The 17,053-nt window shown below is 40.1% G+C and overlaps 1 protein-coding gene across 5 annotated transcripts; it reads left to right on the top strand.

Moving 5' to 3' along the window:
* Positions 1-459: 459 nt before the first annotated feature.
* On the top strand, positions 460-11,880 carry LOC121855612 (PEST proteolytic signal-containing nuclear protein-like). 5 transcript variants are annotated; one of them, XM_042350664.1, is made up of 4 exons: positions 460-578; positions 1,876-2,063; positions 2,918-3,063; positions 8,986-11,880. In XM_042350664.1, the coding sequence occupies exons 1-4, from the start codon at positions 563-565 to the stop codon at positions 9,119-9,121; spliced, it is 486 nt and encodes a 161-aa protein (XP_042206598.1). In that variant the 5' UTR covers positions 460-562; the 3' UTR covers positions 9,122-11,880. The 5 variants fall into 5 exon arrangements, with proteins under 5 accessions (XP_042206598.1, XP_042206600.1, XP_042206597.1 ...); XM_042350666.1 differs by having other exon boundaries at positions 558-658; positions 1,863-2,063; XM_042350663.1 differs by lacking the exon at positions 460-578 and adding an exon at positions 585-651 and having other exon boundaries at positions 1,863-2,063; positions 2,921-3,063.
* Positions 11,881-17,053: the final 5,173 nt, after the last annotated feature.

Below are 17,053 nucleotides of genomic sequence, written 5' to 3'. Positions count from 1 at the left end.
AATTGGATAATAATGTGTTATTTAGTTGAGTTTATTTGATATTAAGTTGAAATGGTAAATAAATTAATATTACTTTTGATTTGTCTGCTTTGTTGTAAATCAGTTTAATTTTATCACCCTTTAATTCATTCGGACAAATATCAGTGTTTAGTACATAAATGGGGAAATAATTCGTTAAATCATTCATTTATGTCTAGAATATTCATATTTATAAGACAATTTTATATTCTATTTATTTCTAACTAAATATATTTCTACTGATATTTTGTGCTTGACGTATTCGAGTCTTCTTTTTGTCTCTGACTTGAGTTACAACTTCTCTCATTTTTCAATTTTACTCTTGAAATACATAGAAAACAAATTAATAACTTAATAAATAATATACATAGTACTCATATAGATATTTTTATGTTATTATTTATGGTGTTTTATAGTTTTTGTGATGTAAGAAATAGAGAAGAGAAAAATCGGACATTAGTCGATACTTGGTGGGGTCGCCGCGCGCAGAGGAGTGTCGGCGTCGTCCCTAATTTATGAGCTTCGCTTCTTCTTTTTAGGCAAAATGAGTAGGCGAGAAGGTAGTGTGACGCTGCTTCTTCCTCTGATATCAAAGTTGTTCTCAAATAAATATAAATCCGGACGATGCAGAGGGTAAATGGTAGAGTAAATCCAATGACTTGACTCACTCACTCACTCACCCTCTCCCTGACGTGTGATATTAACCTTTTTTATCTTTGTGCCTCACTCTTGGTCTCTTTGACAGCCAATTGTTTACATTATTGTTTACCAGTCTGTGATATCAGTAGTTTGGTTTATGATAGTGTATTATAGATCAAGATGTATGTCCTGTGTGTGTGGGAACGTGGGCTGACCATCTTAATATTACTGACTTACCTAGTGTGTTTAATTATCATAAAGTGGCGAGAGAATTTGTAATGAAACTCAGGAGGTATTTTAAATAACGTCATGTGCTTACGGTCAAGAATGCCCAATCGTGCCGCGGAGTGTGTGGCTCGACGCAGACCTGACCCTATACATCGTGAGGTTCTTTTGGTCTGCATCTCGTAAAATATTTAATGTTTTAGGCATTTGGGATGTTTTGAAATAATTTATTCTAATATCATCGTTTATCTGTCTGTTGCCTGGATGTGAGAAATAACAAAATAATTTTTTTTGAAGTTTTACATGAAAATATAAGGTAGTAATGTATTGGTATCCTCTTCCTCATGTTTGATAGTTACCGTACTTAGGGATGACAGTGTGGCGAGGATAATACGTCTTGGCGGCCAGATACAGCATACAGACGTGATGGTTTGCCGCGAACTTCCTATAGAACTAACCTAATGTAGCCCGAGTGATCTTCAGATAAAATTGAATCAGCTTCGGATAGATTTGTTCATTTTGCTTTTAAAAAACTAATCTAACCTAGCCTAACTAACCCGACCTAACCTAACCCAAACCCCCTTTCTTTGCCTTCACTACGGTATTTCTTAGGTACATCTCTCCCGCAGATCATGCATAGGCTCTGTTCCTGAAATGTTATCTGTAATTTGGATGTCCCCATATCTTGATTTCATTTCTATCTGTATAATTATAGATAAGTTCCTACAGACAAAAAATTAATTCCTGGTGCAAACAGAAAAAAATTACTGAAGATCTTTTTACTTACAAATTTTGAGAGTAAGACAAAGATGTAATTTTCGAGTCTACCGTGTGATGAAAATATCCTTGGGTAATTTAATTCACCTTTATGTGGTAGCTTTAAGACAACCATCAGGTTGTGTGTGGGTGGGTGTTTATTGCGTTGACTTATGCCTGCTTCTGCCCTCTTCTCACGGGTTTCTTTATCTCACCTTCGCCAGTGTTTATCTCCAGAGACGTCACTGGAGGAGCGGTCAACTGCCACCAAGCGTCCGGCGGCTGATGGGGAAGGGGGGGAGGAAGAGCCTAAGAAAAAAATAAGTTTTGGGCTCGGCAAACTCCAAGAGAGAGGCTCAGTGGGAATCTCTCTGTCGACCAAGAAAGCCGTTGGTGGCATCTCCATCAAACTCGGCCAGACGCAGGTATGTTGGCGTCTCTCTGTTAGTCGGACATTCACACTACAGTACGTTCTAACCGCGTCAACCACTGTTTGTTGTGTTGATTCTCTTACTTTTAACATCTCGGCAGGTACGACAGATGTAAGGTAATATACACCACAATCCTCGACATAACAAAACAATTCTTCCCACATATCCGTGAGTTTATACACATCATTATTTAGCATATGCACGGGTTTTATATATATACAGTATATTTAAATGATCCACATATCCGTCTCCATTTGTTTAGTATGTATTCAGTGGATAATGTAGTTTAGAACTGTATTTATATAGAAACATGTATGGGTGTATAGTTGTCCTTGTGTCTTGGTGGTATTTTATTGGTCTTCTCGGTGTGAGGTGGTATGGTACTTTTCACAACCTTAAACCTTGGGTTGACTTTTAAAATTCCACGGTGTACTGTACTAAGCAAGTCTAACCTACATGTGGGTCATATCATGTTACATCACACTACTGTAAAGTCATGTATTCCTCTCCTAGTCCATTATGCTGTAAAGAAGAGAAAAAGCCTTTATATAAGAATAATAGATGTATGCATGGTCTCTTTTTTTCTTCAATATTTCACCATAGAATTGATACAACAAATATAGTTTCTAGTTATTTAAATGAATTTAAGAAGACTTCTGTATTGACTTAAATAAATTGTAGTGCAGGGACAAAGTGTTAATGTACCGTGCTGAAATAAGAATACTGTAATGTGTATGAATGTTGGCCTTGTATATCACACCATTACATACATACATTCATACATACATACACACACACCATATATAAAATACTTGGTTATACTCTGAAATGCATACTCTGAATTTCAGCAGCAAAAGCCAGCTAACCAGACAGGTGTATTAACAGTAAAGCCAAAGGTTGGGTCAGCTGCATCAGTGTTTGGTGGAGAAGAAGATGAGGATGATCAGGAAGAGATGCCTCCAGAAGCCAAAATGAGAATGAAGAATATAGGAAGGTAAGAGGATCCTGCCTTATGAAGTGGAGGCTTGTTATATCTAGTTTCCTATGTGTACGTCTTTAAGTCATCATCGTCAACGTTTTATGATAATTTGCACGTGTTGGCCATGATTGACTTGGTGGCAGCTCTTGTGTAAAACCTCCCCTCCTCCTGGCACTTCACCATTACAAACCCAGGGGAGCAGCCCAGAAAATGTATTAGAGATGAGGGGATTTGCCCAGCTTTGGTGACCCAGTTGTTATCAGGCTTGTTGATGCAAGGTGTTTACAGCTGAATGCCCTTCCTAATGCCAATCCATACTCAATGAGGTGATCAAATACTACTACCCATTTACCTTTGAAGAAAATGGTAAATGAATAAGGTTTTTGTTATTGTTTTCTATGAGCATTGTCTCCAGCCCTTACACCCCCCCCCCCCCAATAAGGGTTAGTCTTTTTATCTGTTAGGTTATCAATGACCTTGACTCTTCATCTCCCCTTGTACCTCCAGCCTCAGAAATAATGATCTCAACCACTATCCTTGTTCAATTGTACTTTCTAAATGTACAATGAAGTAATGTTTTGTGTCTTGTTTTTAGACACACATCACACTCAAACACACACAAATGCGATTTCTCTCTGCAGCAGGCTTACCCTTCTAGAAGAAGGTATAGCCAGACCCCCGTTCTGGGAGCAGGGACTCACTAATGGGTGCTATATCCATGTTTTACCTAGCCAGCTCTTTTGCTACAAGGGCCGTTCTTCTTTCAGGACGCTCATTGTGCCAGTATCAAGAAGGGTCCTGACATTCCATGCAGCGACCATAAGAAGTTGTATAGTTTGTATTTGTTTTGATCTGTGATTATGATTGTACGTTTGACACCATAAGGATGACCTTACTGGGTGCAGTTGCCCAGTCAGGTTGGTTCTTTAGGCAGGCTATGTTTAGGGCACCTTTTCTAGCCCCCTCCTCATGTGGGGTGAGCAGAGTGGCTCCTCGAAAGAGCTGCTCAGTCCCACAGACAGGACCGGATGGCACTGCTGCCTAGATCCCAGTGCATAAACGACCATTTTATCTGTGCCGCCCATGTGCAGAGTTGTGACTGGAGACTCAGGGCAGTCTTCTCTGCCTGCCCCCGTCGCCATAGGACTTTTGAGGGTAAAGTATTGGGGTTTTGATGATGATGATGAGAGGTATGATAAGCTGGGTGATGGCTGTGCACGAGTTGATTTATGTGGTGAGGCAGAAAGGCTGTAACCACACATCTTGACTCTCCCTTTTCCTCATCCAGTGGTGCAAGTGTTGCAATGACTGGGGAGAGGGAGAGTTGCAATGGACTGCCAATAGCCCAGTTTGTTGTTTTTCGCCTTAGTAGCCTGTCCACCATGCATTGCCTTTATCTGCCGGTGTAGTCGTTGGGTTCTCTTGATGTTCAACTCTTCTGCCTATACTGCTTTTGGGGTCTTGTTGGAGCTCTGTAAGCATGGCTACCTCATGTGGGGCTCCACCGCACATTTTTTGTTCGGGGTTTACTTCCGTAGCCTTATACCTCCCAAGGTTAATCGGCAAGGCAGCGGGACGGTGGTTGGTAGCCACCAGGATGTGTCCACATGCCAGTAAATCTATGCACCGTCCCTCTGATATTCTGAGATCCCCTGTTGTTATAGCCTGGGCCCACAGGGCACCCAGTAACCGTTCGTTGCCACGAGGAGGCACAGAAGGAGTCTTGATGATGAAGAGGCTGTGTACTGGTAGGGGAAGACATATGGAAGTTGCTTCCCTGTTCACCACGAGGGCTAGCCAGCGGCGGTAGTTGAAAGTGAGAGGGAGCAAGCAATGCCAGCACTTTAACACTAACATAATACTGCCACATCAGATACATTACACCATCCTGTGTGCATACTGTATATATAATCAGATACAATAAACTGGTCAGTTTACAGTAACAGATAAAAGTCAGATACCAGATAGATAACACTTAAATAATTAATTATACACAGTGAACAAGATTATATTCTGTACCATGATTGACATGTACTAAAAATGATGTGGGATATTATGTAAGTGAAGAGGGATGAATTATAAATACATGTACAGGTAATTACAGTATAAATGTATAAGGGATTATATGGGATTAATTATTGATGATAGATACAGTACATGTGACAGGTATAGTTTTGGTAATTTAGATGACAGGTGTGATAGGTGCAATTAGCGAGGGTGATTAGTTAGGTATGAATAATTATTATTGATAAAATCAGTATTTATGACGAATTAAATGACAAGGGTCAGAGTGAGAGGTCAACATTTGATAAGGTAAACAACAAGAACAACTTGAATGAGAAGGAGGGGGTGAGGGTAAAGGAGACAAGATAAGGTGGTGTTAATGAGATAAATGGGAGGGGGAAAGGGGTGAGAGAGAGGGGGTGGAAAGGGTGAGGAAAGACAGATGAGGGTGATGTAAACATAAACCGCTATCCTGCGGTCATGTTCACAGTGTGTGTGTGTGTGGTTATTTCAGCTGAAGATTAGTCCCCAAGCTTAGGTTCACTGGAAGATTTACCAACCAAGAACTACTTTGGGAAGGTTAGGTTATGTAAACATAGGTTAAGTTTGGCCAGAGTGGTTAGGTTAGTACATACACTGTTTAGGTTACTGTTAAACACTCTCATAATAATAACAACAATAATAAACCACTGTTAGCCCCAGAGATCAATCCCTGAGTTTCCAGACCCTGCCACGTGGAGGCCAGTGGTTAGAGGGTCCAATTTATTTTTTTTTTTTTTTTTTTGTCATATGTGGGGGTCAAGAGAGTAAGGGCCTCTCAGAAGTCAGAGTTGTAACAAATGTGGGGGTGGGGTCAAGAGAGTAAGGGCCTCTCAGAAGTCAGAGTTGTAACAAATGTGGGTGGAGCTTTTGACCAGGTTAACCAGGTCTCTTACACCTTGGTCCACCTGGTCAGGGAGACCGGTCACAGTGACCTCATCACTTTTGACATTTTTGGGGGGTAGAACTATGGTTATTCTACGGGTTAGTGATAGGTACTGTATATTTTGACCCTGTCTGCCAATTATTAGGCCGTGGTGGGCCTTAGGGATGAACACTGTTTGTGACACTGGCGTACTGAGACGCCGCCTTTCCTTTTCATAGGCCATCAAGGACTCTATATGATCCGCGGCATCCTGCACCAGGCCTTTATCTGGCCCTACAACCCGTAGGGGCTGGTCCTTGGACCCCTTCTGAGGAACAAAGACGCGAACATTGTACTTTTCCTGAATCTCTTTTATGGTAGAGCCACCTGGGCCTACCACAACCCCTAACATGTTGTTAGGAGCAGTGATGGTCACTGTCGTAGTCACAGCCTTTTGAACCAGGGCTTTTATGTGATCCGCGGCGTTGTGCACCTGGCCTTTATCTAACCCTACAACCCGTAGGGGCTGGTCCTTGGACCCCTTCTGAGGAACAAAGACGCGAACATTGTACTTTTCCTGAATATTTTTGATGGTAGAGCCACCTGGGCCTACCACAACCCCTAACATGTTGTTAGGAGCTTTGATGGTGATTTCCGTCGTCTCCTGCACCCACTGGCCCCTCATACGAGCCACTTGGGGTGTCACTGTTGGACCCTTGGCCTTCTTCTCGGTCATTTTAGTGACGGGCTGGTGCTGGCGTCGTTCACTTTTAATATTCTGCATGATACACTTTTATGACCAAACCAGACCACTGGACTCATGTGGTGTAAACATTATGTCAGGTTACCACAGTGAACCTCTTGTAGTGAACCTTTGTTATAGTAATGAACATGTTATTATAGTGAACCTCTTGTAGTGAACCTTTGTTATAGTAATGAACATGTTATTATAGTGAACCTCTTGTAGTGAACCTTTGTTATAGTAATGAACATGTATAGTGAACAGTGAACCTCTTGTAGTGAACCTTTGTTATAGTAATGAACATGTTATTATAGTGAACCTCTTGTAGTGAACCTTTGTTATAGTAATGAACATGTTATTATAGTGAACCTCTTGTAGTGAACCTTTGTTATAGTAATGAACATGTTATTATAGTTAAGATGTTGTAGTGAACCTTTGTTATAGTAATGAACACGTTATTATAGTGAACCTTTGTTATAGTTATGAACATGTTATTATAGTGAACATGTTGTAGTGAACCTCTTGCAGTGAACCTTTGTTATAGTAATGAACATGTTATTATAGTGAACATGTTGTATTGAACCTTTCTTATAGTAATGAACATGTTATTATAGTGAACATGTGGTGAACATTTGTTATAGTAATGAACATGTTATTATAGTGAACATTTGTTATAGTAATGAACATGTTATTATAGTGAACATGTTGTAGTGAACATTTGTTATAGTAATGAACATGTTATTATAGTGAACATGTTGTAGTGAACATGTTATAGTGAACCTCTTGTTATAATGAACATGTTATTATAGTGAACATGTTGTAGTGAATATGTTGTATTGAACCTTTCTTATAGTAATGAACATGTTATTATAGTGAACATGTTGTAGTGAACCTTTGTTATAGTAATGAACATGTTATTATAGTGAACATGTTGTAGTGAACCTCTTGTAGTGAACCTTTGTTATAGTAATGAACATGTTATTATAGTGAATATGTTGTAGTGAACATGTTAGTGAACATCTTGTTACAATGAACATATCATAATGAAAATGTTATACTGAACATGTAGTTATAGTGAACATGTTGGTATAGTGAACATGTTGGTATAGTGAACATGTAGTTATAGTGAACATGTTGGTATAGTAAACATGTAGTTATAGTGAACATGTAGTTATAGTGAACATGTAGTTATAGTGAACATGTAGTTACAGTTAACAAGTATTTATAGTAAACATGTAGTTATAGTGAACATGTAGGTATAGTGAACATGTAGTTTTAGTGAACATGTAGTTATAGTGAACATGTAGTTATAGTGAACATGGTATAGTAACAGCATCTGTCAACATATAAAAACAAGTCATTATATCAAATGTAGGGTTATTTACTTGTAGCAAAAGTATAAATTTACAGTATATAAATAAAGTAGATAAAGAGCAACTAAACTTACCTTACCACTCCCTTCTTACCTGTTGGGTGACATTCACTCTTTACACCAAGTGGCCAGCCCTCTTTGTACAGTATCTCACAAGCAACAGACGCATTAAAGGAGATATGTGAATTGCTTCCTGTGTTCTCCCATAAAAGGACGGTTGTTAATTTTGGTTTAATCGTTATTGCGATGTATATAGTGTGCAACATATACTGTATTGTACTAAGTAAAATACTCTTTGGGTTTAGATGTACACAATACTGTACTCACTACACTCAAGTGCTACTGCTCTGTCCAGACAAGTGCCATATAATAACATGTAACAATGTAGCAGCAACTGACAGGTCTATCTGGTATAGCGGTAGTAATGGAAGATTTTAGTTGTTCCTGGACACAAACCCTTATTTTCCTACAACTTAATAATATGTAGGTGCAGTGAACCCCAGGTAAAAACAAGGGTTTAATGTACAGTACTGTCCTGTTCCAAATACAGTACAGTACCTCGTTCTTTTAAGGGAACTCGGTCACGTTTGTGAAAATTGAGACGATGGACACGCTTAGTAGTTTTTGGCATTTTTAGATTACCTGAACATTATTAGCTCTTCCTACAATTAGCTGGGTTGGGGTGGGGGAATCATCAGGTGATCCACAAAGGCTAATATTGTGGAAGATTGTATTTGTGGTTTTGGTCTTGATTACATAACTTTTCTTTATGTATTGCCTCCCCCCCCCCCCTCTTGCTGTGTCAGGATGATTAGTGTAGCGCCACCTCCAGATTTTTCTTATGTGACATATCTCAAAATAGTACAAACAATATATGAGTTTTGACTAATGTGTTTTCTTTGTTTCTTTTCCCAGGGACACGCCCACCTCAGCTGGCCCTAACAGCTTTGGCAAAACTCGGATGGGCTTCTGTGATTCCAAGAAGATTTACGAGAAACAACTTAAAGATGTACAGGATAAACCTAACAAATTAGAACAAGATGGGTTGTAGATTTTTTGAATTCATTATTTAGACCAACCACTTGTGAGGGATGGTGCAATGAAAGAAATTATTGTTTATCATCGCTGAGTATTTTGTTTTATATAAAACAGGCGTCTTTGTCCTTTCTTAATTTGTTTCTGGACAGTTTTGTGTTTTATAAAAGAATACAATGTTTAAATTTTTAACAGTGATCAGCTTTTGTTTATGTTGAAAAGTAGTTGTGAACTACTGTGGATATTATTGAAAACGTATAGCCCATTTTTGCACCTGATGGTACATTCAGGGCTTGCCAGCTATTGTATGGCAGATAAGATTGATATTTGCTGCCAGGCAGATGTCACTGTTAAGGCAGCATTGTAAGAACATTTTGTATGTATTATTTAGACTTGTCCTTAAATAATTCACACTGTGAAAGCCCACGGCAAGTGACAGATTCCAGTTCAGTACTGTGTACTTTATATGATATATGCAAAATTCATGTCTCAGTTGTTAATTGTTGTTGTTTGAAACAGTTGCATCATTTTCATTTAAATTGTGTCACTTATATAATGGCCAGTTGCACTTACTTGATGTCTCTTGTAATGTGCTCATAAGCCATTGGTTTAGACTCAGTACTGTAGCCATGACATTAATGGCTAGAACCATAATAATTAGCCTATCCTCCCCTTCCACATTCATTACCCTGAAAGGGAGAGTAAAAGCACAGATATTTCCCTCCAGTAAACTAGGGGGGCTGATAAACACAGTTTTCAGGTTTTGTCACCAATTTATTGCTGGCCACACATTCTTTTGAGCAGGTGGTCTTGCTGACTGTTCCTCTTAAGAGTTTGAGATAAGTGCATCACCCCAGTTTTTTAGGACTATTTAAGGTGTTGTCGAGAACCACACTGTCCGTAATGTTAATACTTAGCCAAAGCTTTCTTTATTTAATGTTATGTACATTAATTACAGCTTTCTAATGATCCAATATGAATACAACTCCTGAGCCAGTTAGGAACCACCAACACTCGCTTTGAGTCAAGGTGGTTTCACAAAGAGTGCCTGGATGAAAGTGAGACGCCTAACTAGGTCAGAACGTATTCAAGTCTCAGGCTGGACATAGGAAGTTGTTTCACATAATTCATTGCCATGTCAGGGCTGTGCATTCCTGTCTTATTATTACTGAGTTGAACAATGATAAAACATTAAATCATAATACTGAATATAGTCTTCATATTCACTCTGCCAGACTGATGAACCCAGAGCCTTGCATCTAGCCCTTTAGTTCTGTCTGCAAAGAGGCATCTCGTCCTTGGTTCACATATTTGAACTTATTGGATGAGGAGACTTAAACTGATGAGCTATGTGGGGTCGACAAGCTAGTAAGATTAGTATTCCTTATTCTTGTTCCTGACTAGAAATTGTTTATAAAGTAAGGTTAACTTCCCTCAAGGTGTGCAGTGTAACAGTAGCTGTTTGAATATGAAGTACCACCACCTCCTTTTGCTTCATTTACTTGAGCTAGCTAGTGAGGAGTGTCTGGTCTTGAATGAAGATGAAGGATTGGCTATTACAGTATAGTTGAGCTTGGAACTTGTCTTCTTGTGAACTCTCCCTCCTCTCGTGGCAGTCAGTCAGGAAACAATTGGGGCAATAATGTCACATGCTCACTGGGCCTTCTGCCTCCCTCTGGTTTGCTGTAGGTAAACCCTTTGTTTCTACTTTACCCGTCGGAGTGATGGATGCTGGAGGGGAGGACAGACTATCGTAAGATGAATCCCGCCTCTTGTTCTAGACCAATGGCTTGAGTTATATATAAACCAACTTGTTCCAGGTTCAGCCATAAAATGGAATTTCAGGATCGATCCTTCATAAAGTTTATTATAATTATTCTAACAGTGACTGTTGTGTTGCAGTCCATCTGGTCTTGGATTTTCTCGATACATAAATATGGAAAATACAGTTTGTAATGAAAGTAAATATTTGGCATTTGTAATTTCATCCTTTGAGAAACAACAATAATAATTATTTTCCTTTTACTGTAATTGTAATCTGAAGAAAATGTTGCTGGGGACCAAATGAAAATTGTTATATTTGTTTAGTATTTGCGGTGCCGTACCAGCAATGGTCAACTCCCGCACAAAGTTTCCAATATTTACACCCAGAATGAAAACAGCAATTAATAACCAGAAAGGAAGTGTGACATTATCAGCTACCAGATAAGGTTATACAACAGTAATGTATTCCATCAGTCAAAATTTTCCTTGAACTTATTTCTTTCTGTGGCAGAACGTCGAAACGGCCGAGGAGTCGTTTAGAGATACCGTACCTTATATTATAAAGTCTTGTACATTTGTAATTAAATCACACATTTTCATCCAAATTGTTGCATAAATAACTTAGTAGTGTACAGCATCTTGAGTTATAAACAACCCTTTATGTGGGGAGAGAATTCCACGTTCTTCATATCAATGTTTGGACGATAAAAACCTAAGATATAGGATTTATATTTAATGGTTCTAACTAAAATTAAGAAACATTAATTCCAGAAATGTTTTTAAATGTATTGATATAAATGTGTTGACATTTTATAATTTACACTGAAATATTAAATGTATTGAAGTATATTTTTATTAATAGAAAATGTGTCAGTTTTCTTTGGTAAGCATTAAGCATTTGTCCATTGTTTATAATAAATTGTTCAGTTGGTATTGTTGTAACCATATAATAACAAGCTATGACATGAGTGATAAAATCTGTACTGTTATTACAATAAAAGATCTCCTTTACCCTGTACAGTTATTATGCCATGCTGAACAACAATAAACTGTTGCTTATTCATCCATGCTGCAGAGTTACCTTACTTCAGTCCAGGGTGCGGAGTAAACCCTTGATAACTATCAATTGTTAGATCCCCATATATTCCGAGTTATCGAGGGTTTTATAAACACAGTAGTGACTTCTCTTACAAGTATTCAACAGATATATGTTAATAAACTTGTCATTATATTCATCTTTAGATGTTATGTTTGTTTACCAGGTGTAAGAGTTATATCAATCTAAAGATCTAATGAACTTGTATCATATTTAGACGCTCGACGGTACGGCAAAACCTCTATTTAACAGACTACATACAGAGGAAAGTTCGTTATATTGAGAGTCCGTTAGATGCGAGACCTCCATCTAACGAACTACATAGTAATGGTAAGTGATATAAGCACTGTTTAAAGTACTGTTAAAATATGTAAACTTTTTGGTGAATATCTTACAAGTATTACAACAAGAACACTATATTAAATACAGTAGTACCCCGCTTAACGCGGTCAATAAAACCCACAGGGTACCGCGCTAAGTGAACAACAGAACATATGGGATTAATTCCAATAGAAACTGGCCCGACCCCCAAACTCCACTTTTTAACGACACATAACTATGTTGTAGTAAATATTTTATCTTAACTTTATGATGGTATGAACAAACAAGTAATATAGAAGAGGTTAGGCTAGGAAAAATAAAGGTTAAGTTAGGAAAAATAAAGGTTAGGTTAGGAAAATTAAAAGTTAGGTGTAACACTTACGTTAGTAGAAGACACACACTGCGCAACCTTACAGCGCGGCTTGCCCAGGCGGAGGGAGGCGGGAGGGAGGGAGGAAGGAGAGGCGAGAGCAGGCAGGCAGGCGGGTGGGGCGAATCTAAAAATAGCATCTCGAGCCGGACACTCACCGCATATACGTGGAAAAAACCCGCGTTAAGTGAAAGTTCGGCTCTGGCGAGGCACCGTGTATAAGGTAAAACACGCTAAGCAAAACCGCGTTAAGCGGGGTATTACAGTATATCAAATTACTAGGTATGGGTCACAGAAAACAGAGACTTGTAAATGTGGCCAAATCTTAGAGTACATGTAGTGTGTTAGTAAAATATGGGTTAACATGCACAGTGGCTCAGAAGATGGTGTTTTCTCCTCTCAGTGTTGAATGTTGTTGTAATTACCCCTGATGTACTGTAGAGAAGCTTGACAACACAATCCTAGAGATGTCTCAAGGTTAGAACTGTACTATTTCCATATAACATTGTATTATAATGCCGATTAATATGAGACAATTAATCTAGGTTTGTTATTTAATGTATACTGCTTTTAAATGAAGAGTTACCACTGACTCCAAAATGGATTCTTCATTGTGCGTGAAAAACAAAAATTTTGTCAAGGTTATAAATCAATTTTCTTCTCACAGATGAAGTACTGTAGTGGATTTCTCCCCTACAAACGCCGTTTGTCGCTGAGTAGCCGACCCCCGCGAATTCCCCAGTGTATGCCTCGTGGTCTAGGTCAACCAGCGCCGCCCACGGAGCGGAGGTCAACTATTAAGCCACGCCTACCTCCGCTATAAAAGACCTGACCTCGTGGTGACCACTCTCTTCTTCTAGCTACAGCCGCAGCAAGCAACACCACCTCCTCCTCCGCCGCTGCCTGGCGGCCCTCGGTCCCGCCGGCGAGCATGGCAACCCACAAGCTTGTTCTCCTGTGAGCACCTTCCCCAACAACCTGTTCCCCACAAATGGTGACCCCCGGAGATTAGCACTCACATAGGATGGAGGAGAAACAGATCACGCTCCCAGTCTTCAAGCAACATGGAAGACTGGCTTATCGACCCAGAAGCAGCTCTCATCGGCTCTACACCGCAGGTTAGACACCCTAGAGCAGCACTGCTTCTCTAAGCAGACACCAGCTCCTCTTCCTGCCGCAAGCACCACGTCCTACCGACCCCAGCACACCCGTCCTGCCTCAGACGCAGCCCCCGGCCCAGGAGTACCCCCTGCCGCTCCTCCTGATGCAGCCCCTGCTCCCGACGCGGCCCATGCGCCTGAGTGCGGAGCCCACACACCCCTCTTTTCTCCCTCAGGTACTCTCTGCTACTGTCCTGCACCCTGCTGCTGTCGTGGACCCAGCTGCTGTCACGAGCCCTCATCCGTTTCTGCTGACGCAGCCCCTGCTCCTGACCCAGGCCCACACACCCCAGCAGGCGCATCTGATACCCTCATATTAAGTGAATTTGACTCGGTTGAATTTTGTTGAAAACGTCAGTGTTCCTGCTTCTACGTAACTTAATGTTTTGGGTGTCAAGTGTTTGTGCGCATTTGCTTCCTTGCACCAAGACATATCTTGTAACCTTTATGTATGGATGTACAGACCGAATCCAAGACTCGTGCTTCAAAGCTTGAGCTAGGCTGTGGATTTGCTGGCATAAGCCCAGTGGTAATTCATCCTATACTGTATGTATCAGTCCCAAGTATATTGTTCTCACTGAAAAGGTGAATACCAAAGTGTCCTGTGTTGTAAAGAGAGTTAACAGGTATATTATTAGTAAGTGACCAGCCAAGTGTCATATTTAAGGAGTTAATGTTATGTTATGAAATATATTCTGATAGAAAACCCTGGGTGGTGGCAGCTGCTGTGGGTATTGAAGAGTGTAAGGTAACAAGGGGCTTCCCAGGTAAACCTAAGTAACAGAAAATAAAAAATACTTTGAGAAATTGAATTAGAAAATAAAATAAAACAATTGTTACGAGTTGGGGATTTAGAATATAGTTAAAAGTCTACCCAGATCCCAACAGGCAACAACAATAATAAAACCAAGACAATCGGACTATAAAAGGGTAGACAAAGGATGCGAGTTTTTGTTGTGTATAATAAAGTACCATAAATTCCTTAACAAAATATTCAGCTTTTTATAATTTACCCTTAACCATACTTAACCTAAACATTAACAGTATATACATATTTATACAACATACAATAATTTGAAGCAAGGTGGAGGTGGGGAGGCAATATAAGGTAACAAATACTTAAGTGCGGAGCTGAGATGGCTGACGAGTAAGGCTGAGTATTGTAGAAGACGGTAGGTAGTCACTGTGCCGTAAGTTTCCAAGAGAGGTGCTCCTGTGGTCACTTCCCAGGGTAAACTGAACTCTCCTCGAACTGGAGCTGAGAAGAAGACTTGAAGGAGGTGACGCAACAACCAGGATATGGAGAAGGGAAACCCCGGAGTGGTAACTAAGAGTAGTCATACTCGGGTTTCGTCCCTAGATGGCGTTGCTCGTGGTGCTGGGTAGGTAGATCAGGACAATAGATGGCGTGGTTCGTAACACAATTTATAGAAGAATATAGATATATAGTGTATTAAATGAAATAAATTTAAATTATAAAAGCATCTTTATCCCCCCACAGTATATGTTTGTGTCTTCATAGCCTATTAATGGATATAGTAATATTCATTTAAAGTATTTTTATACAGAATATATGAGTGTACTGTACCTACATTGCCCCTTTAAGTTTTGGCCATACAATAAAAAAAATCTGTCTGGCTTGTCTCACTAACACTCAGTAGGTTTTAACAGGCTTCTATCTGATTTGTGTACATCAAAATAAAAGTTAATTCGGTCTTGTACAGTGTAGCTTTTACACGTTCTACAACCCCTCAAAATATTATTCAGGTAAAACTGTGGACTGTCCGCACCCATATGCACGCATCGGTCTGGGCTGCTTCACCGTCCACTCTACGCAACAACTCTCCTGGCAACAAGCACGGGACCACTGCAGGTAAAACACTACTATTAACTAAACGTTCACACAAAGACCTTCTCTGATAAGACTTGATCATCTACTAAGAATTTTTTTTAACCTAATATTTCAAGGCTTTATATTTAAACATCAAGTAACATTTCCTTGTATACCAGAGTACAGTACCATTTTTTTTTCTTTATGCCATCATGAGGAGTCAGAAGGACAATGTTCTTACTCGGGTGTCTGTTGCAGGGGTATCGACGGTGACCTGGCCAACCCTTTTGACTTGTACGATATAGTTCTTTTCCTTGACGATTCCTTCCCAGGTAAGTATTACAGGTGTATTTATCTAGTAATTTCCTTGCATCTCATTTATGATCATGCACCTCAGTTTAGGCTGCCCGGATGTTCACCATGAGCTCAGTTGACATAAACATGAGTCTCTCTCTCTCTCCAATGAGGTGAAGATCATAAATAATAAGTTAACAAATGAAATAATGAATATGGGGACTATACTGAAAACTGTCCTTGTGTCTTGTAAACTTAATACTGTATTTATAAACAAGTTAATCTTATTGAATGTGTCGTCTTATAATCCTGCCCTATCAGAATCTGTGTATTCGACCTCAGAAGGCTGGGGATTCTGAATCGGTGGAACCCTCGACACCAATGGAACTTGGCAGTGGGTGTCTGGCATTCCGGTCGGCACACAAGTGGACTTCTGGGGGCGGGGAGAACCGGGCGACGCTTTGGGCAACGACGAACGCTGCCTGCTCCTCCACGGTTGGTGGAGCTTCCGTGCCGGGGCAGACCCATGCACAAGTGAGAAGTACTGTCGGGTATGGGATGTTTGGGTTCACACTCAGGATGGGATGGAGAAAGGAAACTCACATAGTGCTCTCTGTATACATGTTGTATTGGATGTACAATGCAGTTTGGTGCTGGGAAGGCAGCATGGTTACAAGCGTTGAGTAGAGAGAGCTGGTTGGTGAGGGTGCTCAGAAGAGGACAAGCTTGTGGGTCGCCATGCTCGCTGGCGGGAGCGAGAGCTGCCAGGCAGCGGAGGAGGAGGTGGTGTTGCTTGCTGCGGCTGTAGCTAGAAGAGAGAGCATACCACGAGGTCAGGTCTTATATAGCGGAGGTAGGCGTGGCTTAATAGTTGACCTCCGCTATGTGAGGCGGCGCTGGTTGACCCAGACCACGAGGCATACACTGGGGAACTCGCGGGGTCGGCTACTCACCGACAAACAGCGTTTGTAGGGGAGAAATCCACTACAGTCCTATACTCCTATTTGGATTTATATTTTGTTATATGTATATTTTTAGCCCTTAACAGTTTAAAAGCCGCTCGGACAGTTGTAATGATTCTTTAATAATAGTTTAATTGTGTATATAATGTG

The sequence above is a fragment of the Homarus americanus genome, unplaced genomic scaffold, assembly GCF_018991925.1.
Source record: "Homarus americanus isolate GMGI-L3 unplaced genomic scaffold, GMGI_Hamer_2.0 scaffold48090, whole genome shotgun sequence".
Lineage (NCBI taxonomy): Eukaryota > Metazoa > Arthropoda > Malacostraca > Decapoda > Nephropidae > Homarus > Homarus americanus.
The sequence above is the reverse complement of the archived record's forward strand: the minus strand, read 5'-3'. Positions and strand labels throughout refer to the sequence as shown.